The following is a 19561-nucleotide window of genomic DNA, read 5'->3' on the forward strand; positions in this document are numbered from 1 at the left end:
ATTTACAGTAGAAGAGGTCAGGTGTCAGACATTCCAAGAAAACTAATATTGAATTAGGGACTCTCAAAAATTAACATCAGCAAAATAACAATATTGAAGAAAAATGTACTAAAAGGTGACATCCCCTGGATCAGATGGTTTCCATTCCAGGCTTATAAAGGAAGTAATTGGGAGCATTGCAGATGCCCTAATTATAATCTTGCAAAGTTCTCTCAATTTGGAAAATGTCACTTTTTAGATTGGAAATTTGGACATGCCACTCCGCTATTTAAGAATGAGAGAGGAATTATCGAGCACCTAGCCTAACATCTTGGGAAATTACTAGAGTCTATAATTAAGGATGGAATCACTGAACACCTTGAAAATGCTCAGCTGATCAGAGATTCAGCATGGGTAGTTCATGTCTGACAAATGTCTGAATTTTTGGAAGAGGTGATTACAGTGGTGGACAGGAGAATGTGTATGAATGTTTTTATTGGCTTGGTTAGGAAATTCGCTCAGCAGCTTGAAGGAGAGTAGGGATCTTGGGCCTTCTCAAGGGCAATTAGGGATGGGCAATAAATACTGGCCTGGCCAGCGTCACCCACATCCCATGATTAAATTTTAAAAAAAAGGTATCTGTAATTGGTAGGATGGATCTCTTTTTTTTTTCTCTGATTTTTATTTCTCAATAAAATATATATTTGTTCAGAATTATTAAATAGTTCTTTAAATGCGTGCAATTCCTTTTCTACCATAATACCTTTTAAAGTAATTACCTAATCTATCTTGGCTAACTTGCCCCTTAATACCTATGAAATAGAGAATTGTTGCAAATAGAGACACGTTGAAGCTTTTCGTCTTGTACTCATCAGGACAATACGCAAGAATAACCAATGTAGGAGAAAACCACAACTTGTACTGCATGAGAAGAGAGTGCTGATTGGTTGGCAAGTGAACTCTGATTGGAAGAGGCGTTGCCAAGGAGAATGCACCAGTTTACGGTGACAGACAGTTAACTGTCAAACTTTGTTTGAAAGCCGTACGTCCCAAAGACTGGCGGATCGTATCAAACAACATGTCCCTTCCGCTGTTCGCAACGGGCAAGGTACAGGCCGTACCCAACCAGCCCAAGCTTGCAAAATGCAAAACACAGTGTCCAACATTAGATGTGATTCCGCGATTGGACAACATTTGCTAAATCTACAGTGTGCTAAGAATTATGCTGACAACTAATTTAAGATTCAGTAGGGCTTGCAGTGTGGCGCATTTGCGCATATTGGAAGCTGCAGGGCCCTGTTCTTTGCAGACTGAAAGAACATGTACACACATTGCGCCTGTTTCAGCTGAACAAAATAAGTGACAGCCATTTGCTGGTTCATTCCTCAGGGCAATGCCTTGACCAATCAGAGTCAAGCTGCCTGGTTTAAATTTCAAACAAAACTGTCAGTCACTGTAAACTGGTACATTCTCCATGGCAGTGCCTCTTCCAATCAAAGTTCACTTGCCAACCAATCAGCACTCTTTTCTCATGAGGTATAAGTTGTTGTAGTCCCCTACATTGGTTATTCTTGCATATTGTCCTGATGACGAAAAGCTTCGACAACATGTCTCAATTTTCAGCAGTTCTCAAGTTCTGTTCTACCAAATGACTACCCATGAAATCGTAAAATGGTTACAGCAGCGAAGGAGGCTATTTGTCCCAAGATACCCTTGCCGGCTCTCTCTGCAAGAGCAATTTAGCCACTCCCAGTCCCTTGCCCTTTCCTATTGCCCTGAAATATTTTTTTCCTTCAGATGAGGTGAGAATGACTACACTTGACATCAAGACAGCATTTTGCCGAGTGTGGCATCAAGGAGCCCTAGCCGAATTGAAGTCAATGGGATTCTGAAAACTGTCTGCTGGTTGGAGTCCTACCTAGCACATAGAAAGATGGTTGTGGGTATTGGAAGCTAATCATCTCAGCACTAGGACATTGCTGCATGAGTTGCTTAGAGTATTGTCCTAGGCCCATCCATCTTCAGCTGCTTCAACAATGAACTTCCCTCCAACATAAGGTCAAAAGTGGGGATATTTGCTGTTGATTGCACATCCTGGGGGAGGTTTGCAATTCACCGGGGACTTAACAGGACCAGCCATATAAATGCTGTGGCTACAAAAGCAGGTCAGAGGCTGGGAATCCTGAGGCGAGTAACTCCCTTCCTGACTCCCCAGTGCCTGTCTATCATCTAGAAGGACAAGTCAGGAGTGTGATGGAATACTCTCCACTTGCCCAGATGGGTACAGCTCCAGCAACACTCGAAGCTCAACACCATCCAGGATAAAGCAGCCTGCTTGATTGTCACCCCATGCACCACCTTCAGCATTCACTCCCTTCACCACCGCGCACAGTGGCAGCAGTGTGTACCATCTTCAAAGCTTCTTTGACAGTACCTTCCAAACCCATGATCTCTACCACCATAAAGATGAAAGGAGAAGATGCATGGGAACACCACCACCTACAAGTTCCCCTCCAAGTCACTCAGCATCCTGTCTTGGAACTATATCATCGTCCCTTCCTTGTCCCTGGGTCAAATTCCTGGAACTCCCTATCTAACAACATTGTGGGTGTACCTGTAACGCATGGACTGCAGTGGCTCACCACCTTCTCGAGGGCAATTAGGCGTAGGCAATAAATGCTGGCCTTACCCATTATCCAGTTCCCTTTGAAAACCACAATTGAATCTGCCTCCACCACCCTTTTCAGGCAGTGCATTTCAGATCTTAACCGCTAGCTGCACAAAGAAGTGTTGCCTCATGTCACCTTTGGTTCTTTTGCCAATCAAGTTACATTTGTGTACTCTGATTCTCGACCCTTCTGCCAGTGGGATCAGTTTCTCACTATAGGCTCTGTCTAAACCCATCATGATTTTGAACATTTCTATCAGATCTCCTCTCAAACGTTTTGTCTAAGGAGAACAGCCCCAGGTTTTCCAATCTATCTACGTAACCATCCATGGAACCATTTTCATAAATCTTTTCTGCACCTTCTGTAATGCCTTCACATCCTTCCTATAGTGCGATGCCCAGAATTGAACAGAATACTTCAGGTGACCAAGGCCATGTTTTATAAAGGTTCTTCATAACTTTCTTCCCTTTGTACTGTATGCCTCTGTTTATAAAGCCCAGGATCCTGTACGCCTTTTTAATCACTTTCTCAACTTGCGCTGCCACATCAACGACTTGTGCACATATGCCCCAGGTATCTGTTTCTGAACCCCCCTTTAGAATTGTACCCTTTATTTTATATTGTCTTTCCTCATTTCCCCCTACCAAAATGTATTACTTTACACTTCTCAGCACTAAATTGCATCTGCCCATTCCAGTAGCCTGTCTGTCGTTTTGAAGTCTATCACTATCCTCTTCACCGTTCATTATACTTGCAAGTTCTGTCTTAGCTGCATATTTTGAAATTGTGCTGTGTACACCCAAATCTAAGTCACTAAAATATAGTGTGGAGCACAGAGTGATTGGGGAGCAGAGTGCATTATTAGTTACTAATTTAGTAAACTAACTTCCAAATAAATAAGGTTAGATAGACATGGCAGGGTAGGTGGTGTGCTGTAACTAACATGTGGGAGTTTATGAAAAGCATTGCAATCCCAGACAACCATATTTGCAGTAAGTGTTTGCAGCTCAAGGTTCTTTGGCTTAGTGTTGCTGGGCTGGAGTCAGAGCTGTAGGAAGGGAGAGTGTTACCTGGATGCTTTGTTCCAGGAGGCTGTCACACCCCTTAGGTTAAGTAGAACTTTAGAATTGTTCAATGGCAAGGGACAGGAGGATGTTACTGCGAGTCAGTCAGGTATGGGGACCCAGCATGCAGTGATGGAGGAGCCTCAGCCCTTGACTTGTATCAACAGGCGCAAGGTACTTGCTACCTGTGTGGATGAGAACAAAGACTGCAGGGTAGATGGGCAAATTGATTATATTATCATGGTGCAGAACGCCATTCAAGTGGAGGGAGTGAAAAAGAATGTGGTAGTATTTGAGGACGGTATAGTCAGAGAGATAGATACTGTTCTCTGAAGCTGTGACTGGGTGTTCCGTGGGTTGTATTGCCTGCCTGGTGCCTGGGTCAAAGACACCTCATGGCTGGAGATGAACTTTGGGTGGCGGGTGGAGGATCCACTTGTTATGGTCCACGTAGGAACTAACGACATAGATAGAACTAGGAATGATGTCCTGCTGAGAGAGTTTGAGGAATTAGGATCCAAATTAAAACACAGAATCTCAAAGGTAATACTCTCCGGCTTGTTACCTGAGCCAAGTGCCAATTGGCAAAGGGGCAAGCAGATTAGAGAATTAAACTTTTGGCTAAAAGAGTGATGTAGGAAGAAGGGGATTCCACCATGGGGCACTGGCACCAGTACTGGGAAAGAGGGAGCTGTCCCCTTGGGATGGGCTCCACTTAACCTGGGCTGCGATCAGTGTTCTGATGAATTTTATATAACTAGCGCTGTGGCTTGGGCTTTAAACTAAAAGATGGTTGGGGAGGGGGTCAGATGAAGGATGATTTAGAAATCTAAAGACAAAAGTCAAGGCATTAGAGCAGTGTAGTGATGTGGGTAAAGATGAGCAGAGTGGAACAGGAAGGCACAGCGTTTAGTGGTAATAGTGCATTAGCGAATAAGGTCCATGGAATGGAGAGTAGTTTTAAAAAAAAAAAACTAAAGGCTCTTTATCTGAAGACATCAGGGAAGGAAATCTGCTGTCCTTACCTGGTCTGGCCTACATGTGACTCCAGACCCACAGCAATGTGGTTGACTCATAACGACCCTCTGAAATGACCTACCAAGCCACTTGGTTGTACTAAACCGCTGCAAAGTGTAAGAAAAGGAATGAAACTGGACAGACCACCCGGCATCGAGCAAGGCACTGGAAACGACGATGGCAAACCGAGCCCTGTCGACCCTGCAAAGTCCTCCTTACTAACATCTGGGGGCTTGTGCCAAAATTGGGAGAGCTGTCCCACAGACTAGTCAAGTCATGCTTACTGAATCATACCTTACAGGCAATGTCCCTGACACCACCGTAACGATCCCTGGGTATGTCCCGGCAGGACAAACCCAGCAGAGGTTTTTTATTTATTCATGGGATGTGGGTGTTGCTGGCCAGGCCTGCATTTATTGCCCATCCCTAATTGCCTTTGAGAAGGTGGTGGTGAGCTGCCTTCTTGAACCGCTGCAGTCCATGTGGGGTAGGTACACCCACAGTGCTGTTAGGAAGGGAGTTCCAGGATTTAGGAACGGCGATAGAGTTCCAAGTCTGGATGGTGTGCGGTTAGCAATAATCTGCTCAGTGAAGCTCAGTTTGGGTTCCGCCAGGGCCACTCAGCTCCTTGCCTCATTACAGCCTTGATTCAAACATGGACAAAAGAGCTGAACATAATAGTCTGTTTGAGGCTGAACCTGAGTTTTGTACTCCATACCCCTATTTATAAAGCCCAGAATCCAGTATACCTGTTTTAACCACTTACTCAACCTCTGCTGCCACCTTCATATAATACAGGTCTCTCTGTTCTTGTACCCCCTTCAGAATTGTCCCCTTTATTTTATATTGCCTCTCCTGCTCGTCCAACCAAAATGTATCACTTCATACTTCTCTGCATTAAATTTCATTTGCCACTTGTCCATCCGTTTCACAAGTCTGTGTCCTATTGAAGTCTATACAGTTCACAATGCTTCCTAAGTCATCTGCAGGTTTTGAAATTATGCGCTGCACACCCAAGTTTAGGACAATATATAATGAAAAGCAGTGATCCTAGTACCGAACCCTGGGGAACCCCACTGTATACCTTCCGGTCTAAAATAACAACTATATACCACTACTCTCTGTCTGTGTCACTCGGCCAAATTTGTATCAATGCTGCCACTTATTTGCTGGCAAGTTTATTATGTGGCACTTTATCAAGTGCCTTTTGGAAGTCTGTATACACCACATCAACCGCATTACACTCAGCAACTTTTTCAGTAATCATATCAAAAAAATTCAAGCAATTTACTTAAACACTATTTGCCTTTAACAAATCTGTGCTGGCTTTCTTTAATTAATCCACACTTGTCCAACTGAAATTTTATCCCAGATTTGTCCCTTTTTTGAACAAGGGTGTAACATTTGCAATTTTCCAGTCCTCTGGTACCACCCTTGTATCCCAGGAATATTGTAAGATTATGGCCAGTATCTCCACAATTTCCACCCATATTTCCCTCAACATTCTTGGATGTATCCCATCCAGTCCTGGTAACATATTAATTTTAAGTACATTTCTAGTGCCTCTCCTATCTATTTGTACTCCTATCCATTTGTATCCCATCCAGTATCTCAACTACGTCCTCTTTCAATATTACTTGGGCAGCATCTTCCTTGGTCAGGACAGATGCAAAGTACTCATTTAGTATCCCTACCATGCCCTCTGCTTCCATGTGTAGACCACCTTTTTGGTCCCTAATTGATACCACTCCACCTCTTAGTATCTTTTTCTCCTACTATTTATATGCTGATAGAAGTACCAAAGAGATGAGAATTTTTTTCTGAGGGTGGTTAGTCTTTTTTCCTCAAAAGGCAGTGGAAGCAGAGTCTTTAAATATTTTAAGGCAGAGTTAGATAGATTCTTGATAAGCAAGCGGGTGAAAGATTATCGGGGGTAGGCGGGAATGTGGAGTTGAGGTTGCAATCAGATCAGCCATGATCTTCTTGAATGACGGAGAAAGTTTGAGGGGCCAAGTGGCCTACTCCTGCTCCTAATTCGTATGTTTGCATGTATTTTGTATTCCCCTTTATGTTTACTGCCACTCTTTTTTATCTCATACTGTCTCTTTGCCTCTGATTTATTTTCAAATTCCCCTCTGAACATTCGATATTAAGCTATGTTCTCACTTCTATTAACAAACTTACATCTACCATATGCACCTCTTTTTTTTCCTGCTTCATCTCACTCCCTTATCCCTACTCCCTATCTCTCGGGGTGTTCTGATTTTGGTTGCTCTACCTTTTTCCCCATTGTGGAAATGTAGCTTGATTGTCCCCGAACCATCTCCTCTTTAAAGAAATTCCATTGTTCAGTTACAGTTTTGCTTGCCCAATTTACTTGGGACAGATCCATTTTCATCCCACTCAAATTGTCCGTCCCTCAGTTAATTGTTTTCACTTTAGATTGCTCCTTGTCCTTTTTCGTGGCTAGCCTAAACCTTATGATATTATGCTCACTGTTCCCTAAAAAGGTCCCTGACTGACACTTGATGCACTTGACTCACCTCATTCCCAGAACCAGATCTGACAATGCCTCTTTCCTCATTTGGACCAGAAACATAATGATCAAGAAAATTCCCCCTGAGCACCCTTGTCTGCCCTTTACGCTATTACTCTCCCAGTTTATGTTAGGATAATTGATGTATAGTTTTTACACCTCCCTGTAATTTGCTTGCAAATTTGTTCCTTCACATCTTTCCCACTAGTTGCTGGCCTATAGAATACACCCCATAGTGTAATGATACCTTTATTGTTTCTTAACTCTAACCAAATAGCTTCAGTCCTTTGACTCCTCCAGAACATCTCCCTCCAGCACTGTAATATTCTCCTTAATCGGTACCACCACTGCTTCTCCTTTCTTTCCTTCCCTGTCTCTCCTGAACACCTTGTATCCAGGAATATTTAGTACTCAGTTCTGCCCCTTTTTGAACCAGGTCTCTGTTATCGGCTATCCATGTAGCTATTTGCATCTGCTGCTCACCAACCTTATTTACCATGTTTGTGCATTTACATACACGAACTGTAAACCTAATTTAGACCTTTATTGCATTCCCCATTAGTCTGCTCCCACCTATTACCTTAATATTTCTTACTCTTGTGCTATCTGTCTCTCTCAATCCTGTTATGCACCTTGTTCATTTTCCTAATGCTACATCTTGGTTCCCATCCCCTCCCAGGTTAGCTCAACAGCATGAGAGAACTGCCTTGCGAGGATATTGACCCCGGCTCTCTGAACATGCAACTCATCTGACCTGTACACGTCTGCCAGAGTTGGTGATAATGTCCCAGCAATCTAAAGCCCTCCGTCCTACATCATCTCTCCAGCCACGCATTCATCTGGCCTGTCTTCCTATTTCTATGCTCACTAGGGCATGACATCAGGAGTAATCCAGAGATTATTATATTTTGAGGTCCCGCTTGCTAGTCTTTCTGAGCTTCCTAAAATCTGCTTGCAGCACTTCATCCCTCTTTCTACCTACATCCTTGGTACTGATATTGACAACAACCTCTGGTTGTTCACCTCCCCCCTGCCCGCCAGAGTGATTGGCAGCTGCTTAGACCTTGACCCTGGCACCAGGGAGGCAATGTATCATCCTGGAATGACCTCTGCAGCCACAGAAATGCTTGTCTTTTTCCCTATCGAATCCTCTATCACTATTGCTTTTCAAATCTTCATTCGTGCCCCCTGTATAGCTCAGTCATCCATGGTAACATGGACCTGGCTATGGCCTCGCCAGATTCATAACCGAATACTGGATGGAGAGTAAGATGCACCCAGGGGACTCCTGCATTACCTGCCTGGTCGTACTTGACTATCTGGCAGTCGCCCATTCCCACTTTGCTTGCATACCCTTATGCTGTGGGGCAACCACCTCTAGAAACATAATATTTATGAAACTCTCAATTTTGCGGATGCGCCCAGTGACTTCAGCTGCCACTCAAGCTCCGAAACCTGGAGCTTGCACTCCTTGAGCTGCTGACACTGCTGGCACCTATGGTTGTGCATGGCACAAGCGTCCTGGAGTTCCCACATGGAGCAAGGTGTGCAACTGACGGGATTGAGGTGCCCTGTTATGCCTCTATTTATTGGTCTACTAACTAAATTGATGAGAACTAAAAGTTGAGACTTTGAAAGCAAATTTAAAATGAAAGACTCTGTAATTTTGCTAGTTCCTGATCTTAGATCCTTATCTCATACTTACCGTCTTTACTCCTTGCATTTCCTTCAGGTTCTGCCGTTCCTTCCCCTCTGCACTGATTCTGACCTCACTCCCCTGATACTCATGCTCCCTTTGGGTTTTGGCCACTTTGCTGCTCTGCCTGTGAGCTCCTTGCCTCCAGTTTAATGAAATAACGGATATGTTACCCAGCTCTTAGTTTATGCAACCGCCCGAGCTTCAAGAGAGAAGTAAAAACGCTGCAATACTCACCAACCAGTCACCTACCTGGTGTCCTGTGATGTCCCTTCTTGATTTTTTTTTTTTTTTGTGTCTCTCCACTGTACCCTTTATATCCCTGCCCCTGCTCTTCCTCTCACTGCTGCTGGTCTGGGGTCTCGGGTCGCTGCTCCTTTATATCCCTGGTGCTATACCTGCTCGTCTCTTGTTAGGTTTCTGTTCCAATTTGTTTTCTCTTTTTTTTTTTCCCTCCCCTTTCCCTGCTCTCGTGTTGCCCTCTGGCCTTGATATTGAAATTAATAACTCAGTTTCTTCTTTCCCTACATCTGTTTCAGACCTGCCTTACAATCCCACCCCTCTACCCCAAGCCCACCTCTGCAATTCACACTTTGTGGTTGTTAAATATCTTTTATTACAAGTCTTATGATTATTTCATGTTGTTATCAATGCTGCAATTTACCCACCTTCTGTTTTTCATTTAAGTACTTGGGTCATTCTACATCCTCTCCCATAGATGAATTTCTTTCCCATCCCTTTTGTTCTGTTCATTTTTAAAATGTTGTTTGTAATTTTTTCCACCTGCTTAACTGAAGGGTTATAATAGCTGAAAAATTTATTTTTGTTCCATACAGATGACAGACCTGAGTGTTCCCAACATTTTCTGTTTATAATTTCAGAAAATGGATTATATTAGCAATGCTACTGGCTGATGGGCTGATTTTCATAGGCTCAGTTAAAAATGAAGATTTGTGTCTGTTCAGTGGGATCACTTGTAGGTTAGAACTATTGGGCTCAATTTTACTAGCCCTCCGGCGTAGGGGATCGTGGCAGGGGGGCCCATAAAATTCTTCCAGGAGATGCCCGCCAAGACCACTTATGCCGGGAAGGCCCTGCCCCATTTTATTGGCGGCAGCGAGGCCTCAGTGCATGCCCCATCCCCCATTCCCCACCACTGTGCTCAGTGGCAGGGCCCTCATTTTCATATTTCTTTTTATTCATTCATAGGATGTGGGCGTCACTGGCCAGGCCAGCATTTATTGCCCATCCCTAATTGCCCTTGAAAAGGTGGTGGTGAGCTGCCTTCTTGAACCGCTGCAGTCCAGGTGGGGTAGGTACACCCACAGTGCTGTTAGGAAGGGAGTTCTAGGATTTTGACCCAGCGACGGTGAAGGAACGGCAATATAGTTGCAAGTCAGGATGGTGTGTGACTTGGAGGGGAACTTGCAGGTGGTGATGTTCCCATGCATTTGCTGCCCTTGTCCTTCTAGTTGGTAGAGGTCGCGGGTTTGGAAGGTGCTGTCTAAGGAGCCTTGGTGCATATGCAAATGATAGTAAAATTAAAGAATAATTACTTATCTGGGAGTGATGGCCGACCCACGCTGATATTCCAGCCACCGGCCATAACTCGCGTGCCTTCGGAACTCCGTTTGGAATTCCGAGGCATGACACTTGTGGAGAGGAGGGAGGAGTGAAATTTTCAGGGCAGGAGTGGGGGGGGGGAAGCGGGGAAAACTATTCCTATTGGTTACGGGGATGGTGGGAAGGGGTTAAGGGTCAAAGGTGCTGAAGTTGTGGGGGGGTAAAAGTTGGTCATGGAAGAAAATTGGTTTTCCGGGGGGATAGGTTATTTTATTTACTGAGGACTTAGTGGGGAGGAGGGAGGGGTTTGAAAGTTTCAATAAAATTTAATTTTGTATTTCAGTGCAGTGGCACCTTTTTTTAAAGAAAGAAGTTTTACATGTACCGAAAGGGCTTGAAGCCCTTTAAAAATGGCGGTGGCGCCTGACACCATTGCCTGGGACGGAGCCTCTACATCATCGGCGGCGGCCGTTCTGCCCCCTCCATTTAAATGAGCCCCTGTGCAAAATATCGAGAGGGCCTGTTGGTGGATCTGCGCGAGTGGACTGCAGAGATCAGAGCGCACCGCCGCGATTTGCTGTGTGCTCATTAAATTCAGCCCATTTTATTCAGTACAGAATCGGTCAAAAAACAATTCAAACCTCTGTAATGCAGTAATTGTATTACTGGGCAGGCTATTATTTAGTTACTGTTTAAGAACAACTGGATGCTCAAACATGGTTATTTCGGCTTGCTTGAAAAACTCACAAGGACCTGTATTTATAACGGAGAATGATTTTGCTTCATTAATTTGTCAGTGTCATTAAAATCCTAACAAAATAAAGGCCCAGCCTCCACTAGAAGCCAAGTTTGCAGTCCAGTAATGTTGTATAAATAGTTTGTGTGTCACTTCAATATAGTCTGGAGAAAATGTCATTAAATGGAGAGTTTTAAGCACGCTCCCCTCTGATCCTACGTGCCAGCTACGTACAGAAAATATTCCAGCAATAGTAATAATGACACCAAGGGCTAGGAATATCTTCATGACTTATCTTGAGGATGCATATATTGGTGTGTAACTGCTGACGTTGTTTAAACGTACTTTCTCTTTTACTTTTTTTTCCAGAGCGAGCTGAATGTTCCATTCAAAATTAAGGCTGGTCATATTGGTAAGTTTTTGTTTTCCCCATTCGTCTACTCTTAAGTTGCTGTAATTAATTTATAAGGCCTATTAGATTCAAGTATTCGATCAGGCATGTGAGTTTTATTAGGTACCTAGTTAGAGTTCTTCTTGCCATTACATTTTTTTCTTTAACTTGCTAACTGTTTTTTCTCTAAACTGCTTTGCCTCTGGAAATGTGTCTCTTTTAAGATGGTCTTTACTCAACTTTTGTTGGATAACACCCCTTGGGATGTTTTACGACGTTAAAAGTGCTACCTAAATGCAAGCAACTAAAACCTACTTCTTTGATCAAATGTTTTGTCACCTGTCCTCATATCTCCTTTTGGCTAGATGTCAATTTTTGTCTGATCACACTCCTGTGAATTGTCTTGGGATATTTACTGCATTAAAGGGTGTGATAGAACAACTTGCATTTATATCAGTGATAGAAGGAGCTGAACTGCCATTCCTGTGGTTCCTGTTCCTCCACTCGCTCATGAACATTCTGTTAAAAACTTTGCACCATTCTGAATACAAACTTCTGTGTGTGCTCCCTTTCATGCACTCCCGCTTTAACCCCTTATCCTCCCTCTCAGAACCATGATAGGATTCTCCTTGTCCTCACCTTCCACCCCGCCTGCCCTCGTATTCAACAAATCATCCTTTGCCATTTCTGCCACCTCCAACATCTTGGCACAGTCAAATACATCTTCCGCTCACCTTTCAACATTTCGAAGGGGCCATTCCCTCCGACATCCTGGTTCACTCCTCAATCCCCCTCCCCTTCCCATAGCAACTTTCTGTGCAGTGCAGAAGATGCAACACCTGCCATTTTACCTCCTCCCTTCTCACAGTATATTGCTCAAAGACTCCTTCCGGGTGAAACAGCGATTTACTTGTATTTTGAATTTAAAATACTGTATTCATTGCTCACAATACCCTATCCTGTACGCTGGGGAGACCAAATGCAGATTGGGTGACCACTTTGCAGAGCACCTCTGTTCAGTCCGTAAACGTCACGGAGCTTCCTATCAGTTTAATTCTGCACAACTTTACTCACTCCCCTCACTCTGCTCAGCCTCCTGCAGTGTTTTGATGAAGCTCAATGTAAGCTTGAGGAACAGCATATTATCTCTTCAATTAGGCACTTTACAAACTTCTGGACTCAACATTGATTTTAACAATTTCAGATTGTAACCTCTGCCCCCATTTTGTTTCTTTGTTCTTTGCTGGTTTTGGTATTTCTCTTGTTTCTGTCCTATTTTGTTTTTGGATGGAAGCCGTCCATGATTCTGCCATTCACGCTTCTTTTAGATGCATCTTTTTGTTTCTTTACTTGTCTCATTACCACTCCCTTTGACCTTGCCCCATTAATCCTTTTGTGATTGAATCTCCGCACTATCATGAACCTTACCTTTTGTTCTTTTTCCCTGCCCCACCCCCACTACTTCACTTGCTTAACATCTATTATTTCTCTAACTTTTCCCAGTTCTGATGGAAGTTCACCCACCCTAAACATAACATAACTCTGTTTCTCTCTGCACAGATGCTGCCAGACCTGCTGGTGTTTCCAGCATTGTCTGTTTTTATTTATTGCTCCTTAGTTGCTTTTAAAGCAGACCAGATTGCCAGTTCAAATTGTCAGTCTTTTGTACCAATTTTCATTACTTCTGCATTATTTGGGTATTTTATTACTTCCTATAATCTTTGTTTTTGAATATTTGCTATTATATTTATCATTTTGGATAATGTTCATACTGGCAAAAATGTTGGTATAGTGGCTAGGGGTTGTACTGTCAGGGGCCTGGAGCCTGCAATGTGAGTAATAGCTGAAGACATGAAGGTTAAATGCTGTGGGAGTGGCTACCCTGAACCTTTGCTGGTGATCTAATCCTGGCCAAGGAAAAGCCTGGAAAATAAAATGGCAAAATGAGTAAAATCAAAATAAAGAAGGCCAAAAAGATATGTTTTTAAGACCTTGCTGTTCTTCAGAAGAGAAGCTAGAATTCTGGCAGCCTGCTGGAGATGACAAACTATCTTTCTTTCTTTGGCCTCCTTGTCTCGAGAGACAATGGGTAAGCGTCTGGAGGTGGTCAGTGGTTTGTGAAGCAGCGCCTGGAGTGGCTATAAAGGCCAATTCTAGAGTGACAGACTCTTCCACAGGTGCTGCAGATAAAATTGGTTGTCGGGGCTGTTACACAGTTGGCTCTCCCCTTGCGCTTCTGTCTTTTTTCTTGCCAACTGCTAAGTCTCTTCGACTCGCCACTCTTTAGCCCTGCCTTTATGGTTGGCCGCCACTCTGGCGATCGCTGGCAACTGACTCCCACGACTTGTGATCAATGTCACAGGACTTCATGTTGCGTTTGCAGACATCTTTAAAGCGGAGCCATGGACAGCCGGTGGGTCTGGTACCAGCGATGAGCTCGCTGTACAATGTGTCCTTGGGGATCCTGCCATCTTCCATGTCGCTCACATGGCCAAGCCATCTCTGGCGCCGCTGGCTTAGTAGGGTGTATATGCTGGGGATGTTGGCCGCCTTGAGGACTTCTGTGTTGGAGATACGGTCCTGCCACCTGATGCCAAGGATTTTCCGGAGGCAGCGAAGATGGAATGAATTGAGACGTTGCTCTTGGCTGACGTACGTTGTCCAGGCCTCGCTGCCATAGAGCAAGGTACTGAGGACACAGGCTTGATACACTCAGACTTTTGTGTTCTGTATCAGTGTGCCATTTTCCCACACACTCTTGGCCAGTCTGGACATAACTATAAAGTTCTCTTTTTATATTGGTGTCTAACTCTTGGGAATTGGAGATTGTGAAGCACTGTACTGGTAAAATACAGCGACAGGCATGACTAGAGGCCTTTTAACAGCTAATAGCTGCTCACATTATAATTGGAAATCTTATCAAGGTGTCACTTAAAGACAGGACTGAGGATAATGATGTCTAAATGAAGAGTCCACAATGTATCCATTGAATACTGAATTCATTGGCCTATCGATGACCCTTCTTCACTGAGTTCCTAAATAGTCTTTTTTTTATTCTTTCATGGGATGTGGGCATCACCCATCCCTAATTTCCCTTTACTCCATCAAAACTCCTCGTAACCTTAAAACACCTGTTAAGTCTCCTCTTAGCCTCCTCTGCTCCACTGGAAATAGTGCCAGTATTTATCTAGTGTCAGTATCTCCTCAGAACTCGAGTTGATCATTCCAAGTAACATCTGGTAATTTTATGCTGTATATTTTGTTTGGTGAGATCTATGAAAGCAACGTAGAGGGGCATCTGTTGTTCGCGGCATTTCTCCTGTAGCTGGCGAAGGGAAAACAGCATGTCAATGGTGGATCTCTCTGCTCGAAAGCTGCAGTGTCTCAGGGTAGACACGCTCAGCTAACTTCTGGAGTCTGTTCAAAATGACTCGAGCAAAGACTTTCCCCACTATGCTGAGCAGGGAGATTCCCCACTATGCTGAGCAGGGAGATTCCACGGTAGTTGTTGCAGTCACCGCCCCTCTTCGTTGCTTTCATAGATCTCACCAAAGCCTTTGACCTCGTAGGCAGACGTGGTCCCTTCAGACTACTAGAAAAGATCGGATGTCCACCAAAGCTAATAAGTATCATCACCTCATTCCATAACAATATGAAAGGCACAATTCGGCACAGTGGTGCTTCATCAGACCCCTTTCCCATCCTGAGTGGCGTGAAACAGGGTTGTGTTCTCGCACCTACACTGTTTGGGAACTTCTCACTGCTGCTCTCACATGCGTTCAAGTCTTCAGAAGAAGGAATTTTCTGCCACACAAGATCAGATGGCAGGTTGTTCAACCTTGCCTGTCTGAGAGCGAAGACCAAAGTACGGAGAGTCCTCATCGGGGAACTCCTCTTTGCTGACGATGCTGCATTAACATCCCACACAGAAGAGTGTCTGCAGAGACTCATCAACAGGATTGCGGCTGCCTGCAATGAATTTGGCCTAACTATCAGCCTCAAGAAAACGAACATCATGGGACAGGACGTCAGAAATGCTCCATCCATCAATATCGGCGACCACGCTCTGGAAGTGGTTCAAGAGTTCACTTAACTAGGCTCAACTATCACCAGCAACCTTTCTCTCGATGCAGAAATCAACAAGCGCATGGGAAAGGCGTTTGCTGCTATTTCCAGACTGGCCAAGAGGGTGTGGGAAAATGGCGCACTGACACGGAACACAAAAGTCCGAGTGTATCAAGCCTGTGTCCTCAGTAATAAAAACAAGAAATGCTGGAAGTACTCAGCAGGCCTGGCAGCATCTGTGAAGAGACAAGCAGAGTTAACGTTTTGGGTCAGTGACCCTTCTTCAGAACTCTGTGTCCTCAGTACCTTGCTCTATGGCAGCGAGGCCTGGACAATGTATGTCAGCCAAGAGCGACGTCTCAACTCATTCCAAAGGGGAAAGGTAGCCAAACCATGGCTTACAAGGGAAATTAGAGATAGCATTAGATCCAAGGAAGAGACATATATATTTGCCAGGAAAAACAACAGACCTGAGGATTGGGAGCAGTTTAGAATTCAGCAAAGGAGGACTAAAGGATTGATTAAGAAAGGGAAAATAGAGTACAGGGGAACATAAAAACTGACTGGAAAAGTTTCTATTGGTATGTGAAGAGAAAAAGATTGGTGAAGACAAATGTAGGTCCCTTACAGTCAGAAACGGGAATTTATTATGGGGAATAAAGAAATGGCTGACCAACTAAATGCATACTTTGCTTCTGTCTTCACAAAGGAGGACACAAATATCATACCAGAAATGTTGGGGAACACCGGGCTTAGTGAGAGAGAGGAACTGAAGGAAATCAGTATGAGTAGAGAAATGGTGTTGGGGAAATTGATGGGATTGAAAGCCGATAAATCCCCAGGGCCTGATGGTATGCATCCCAGAGTACTTAAGGAAGTGGCCCTAGAAATAGTGGATGCATTGGTGGTCATCTTCCAAGATTCTATAGACTCTGGAACAGTTCCTACAGATTGGAGGGTAGCTAATGTAACTCCACTATTTAAAAAGGGAGGTAAGAGAGAAAGCAGGGAATTATAGACCTGTCAGCCTGACGTCGGTAGTGGGGAAAATTCTAGAGTCCATTATCAAAGAATTTATAGCAGAACACTTAGAGAACAGTGGTACAATCGGACAGAGTTAGCATCGATTTGCGAAAGGGAAAGCATGCTTGACAAATCTACTAGAATTCTTTGAGGATGTAACTAGTAGAGTTGATGAGGGGGAGTCAGTGGATGTGGTTTATTTGGACTTTCAGAAGGCTTTCGACAAAGTCCCACATGAGAGATTAGCATGTAAAATTAAAGTGCGTGGGATTGGGGGTAGTGTATTCCGACGGATAGAAAATTGGTTGCCAGACAGGAAACAAAGAGTAGGGATAAGTGGGTCTTGTTCCAAATGGCAGGCAGTGACTAGTGGGGTACTGCAGGGATCAGTGCTAGGACCTCAGCTATTCACAATATATATTAATGATTTAGATGAGGGAGCTAAATGTAATATCTCCAAATTTGCAGATGACACAAAACTGGGTGGGAGGGTGAGTTGTGAGGAGGATGCAGAGAGTCTTCAGGGTGATTTGGACAAGTTGAGTGAGTGGGCTAATGCATGGCAGATGCAGTATAATGTGGATACATGTGAGGTTATCCACTTTGGTAGCAAAAACAGGAAGGCAGATTATTATCTGGCTATAAACTGAGAGGGGAATATGCAGCGAGACCTGGGTGTACTCGTACACCAGTTGCTGAAGGTAAGCATGCAGGTCCAACAGGCGGTAAAAAAGTCAAATGGTATGTTGGCCTTCATGGCGAGAGGATTCAAGTACAGGAGCAGGGATGTCTTGCTGCAATTATACAGGGCCTTAGTGAGGCCACACCTGGAATATTGTGTGCAGTTTTGGTCTCCTTATCTGAGGAAGGATGTTCTTGCTGTAGCGGGAGTACAGCGTAGGTTTACCAGACTGATTCCTGGGATAGCGGGACTGACATATGAGGAGAGATTGAGTCAGTTAGGATTATATTCACTGGAGTTCTGAAGAGTGAGGGGGGATCTCCTAGAAACCTAGAAAATTCTAACAGTACTTGACAGGGTATATGCAGGAAGGATGTTCCCGATGGTGGGGGAGTCCAGAACGAGGGGTCATAGTCCAAGGATACGGGGTAAACCTTTCAGGACTTTGATGAGGAGAAATTTCTTCACCCAGAGAGTGGTGAGCCTGTGGAATTCGCTACCACAGAAAGCAGTTGAGGCCAAAAGATTGAATGTTTTCAAAAAGGAGTTAGATATAGCTCTTGGGTCTAAAGGGATCAAGGGGTATGGGGCAAAAGCTGGAACAGGCTACTGAGTTGGATGATCAGCCATGATCATAATGAATGGCGGAGCAGGCTCGAAGGGCCAAATGGCCTACTCCTGCTCCTATTTTCTATGTTTCACTGCCTCCGGAGAATCCTTGGCATCAGGTTGCAGGACCGTATCTCCAATGTAGAAGTCCTCGAGGCAGCCAACATCCCCAGCACATACACCCCACTGAGCCAGCGGCGCTTGAGATTGCTTGGCCATGTGAGCCGCATGGAAGATGGCAGGATCCCCAAGGACGCATTGTACGGCGAGCTCGTCACTGGTATCAGACCCACCGGCCGTCCATGTCTCCGCTTTAAAGACGTCTGCAAACGCGACATGATGTCCTGTGACATTGACCGCAAGTCATAGGAGTCAGTTGCCAATGATCGCCAGAGCTGGTGGACAGCCATAAAGGCGGGGCTGAAGAGTGGCGAGTTGAAGAGACTTGGCAGTTGGCAGGAAAAAAAGACAGAAGTGCAAGGAAAGAGCCAACTGTGTAACAGCCCCGACAACCAATTTTATCTGCAGCACCTGTGGAAGAGTCTGTCACTCTAGAATTGGCTCCAGGCACTGCTCCACAAACCACTGACCACCTCCAGGTGCTTACCCATTGTCTCTCGAGACAAGGAGGCCAAATAATAAGATTTTGTTTCACTATAATGTACTTTATCAATAGGGCACCCAAAGCTTCACACAGGGCGGCGCAGTGGTTAGCACCGCAGCCTTTCAGCTCCAGCGACCCGGGTTCAATTCTGGGTACTGCCTGTGTGGAGTTTGCAAGTTCTCCCTGTGTCTGCGTGGGTTTCCTCCGGGTGCTCCGGTTTCCTCCCACATGCCAAAGACTTGCAGGTTGGTAGGTAAATTGGCCATTATAAATTGCCCCTAGTATAGGTAGGTGGTAGGGAAATATAGGGACAGGTGGGGATGTGGTAGGGATATGGAATTATTGTAGGATTAGTATAAATGGGTGGTTGATGGTCGGCACAGACTCGGTGGGCCGAAGGGCCTGTTTCAGTGCTGTATCTCTAAACTAAAACAATACTCTTATCTGCAACCCAAGTTCTGCCTTATCCAAATTAATTACCGCTTTATTCTTGTACTCTATCCCATGTTTATAAAGCTCAAAGGTTTTGCATCTGCACTCATACGTACAAGGAATTGGGTATTTGAACATTGAGGACAAATAAAAAAACAAAACATGCTTGCGCTTCGTTGGTCTTTTTGAGGGTAATCTCATTCCTTTGTTTTCCTTCCAAATTATTTTATCTCACACCATTTCACAGTAAATTGCATCTGCCAGTTTCCTGCTCATTCTACTAAGTTATCTATATCTGCTTCTGTCTTTTACTTTGCTGTTTCCAAACTGCAATCTTGTGTTATCAGCAAATTTGAACATTGTGCTCCCTTTGCCCAAGTCCAAATCTATATATAGAGAAAAGAAAAGTAGACCAGCACTCATCCCTAAGGTACAACACTTCCAACTCTTGTTTATGCTGTTTTCTGTCATGCAACTAACTTTCTAACCATGCTA

At 44.3% G+C, this 19561-nt stretch overlaps 1 protein-coding gene across 1 annotated transcript in view; it reads left to right on the plus strand.

Annotated features, from left to right (window-relative positions):
- The window catches only part of vps13a (vacuolar protein sorting 13 homolog A), a 609759-nt gene that overhangs the window by 47934 nt on the left and 542264 nt on the right, over positions 1 to 19561 (plus strand). Inside the window, exon 3 of the mRNA XM_068029994.1 lies at positions 11630 to 11672. Within this exon, the coding sequence (XP_067886095.1) occupies positions 11630 to 11672 (43 nt within the window). The remainder of the gene's footprint in view (positions 1 to 11629; positions 11673 to 19561) is intronic.

The sequence above is a fragment of the Heterodontus francisci genome, chromosome 4, assembly GCF_036365525.1.
Source record: "Heterodontus francisci isolate sHetFra1 chromosome 4, sHetFra1.hap1, whole genome shotgun sequence".
NCBI lineage: Eukaryota > Metazoa > Chordata > Chondrichthyes > Heterodontiformes > Heterodontidae > Heterodontus > Heterodontus francisci.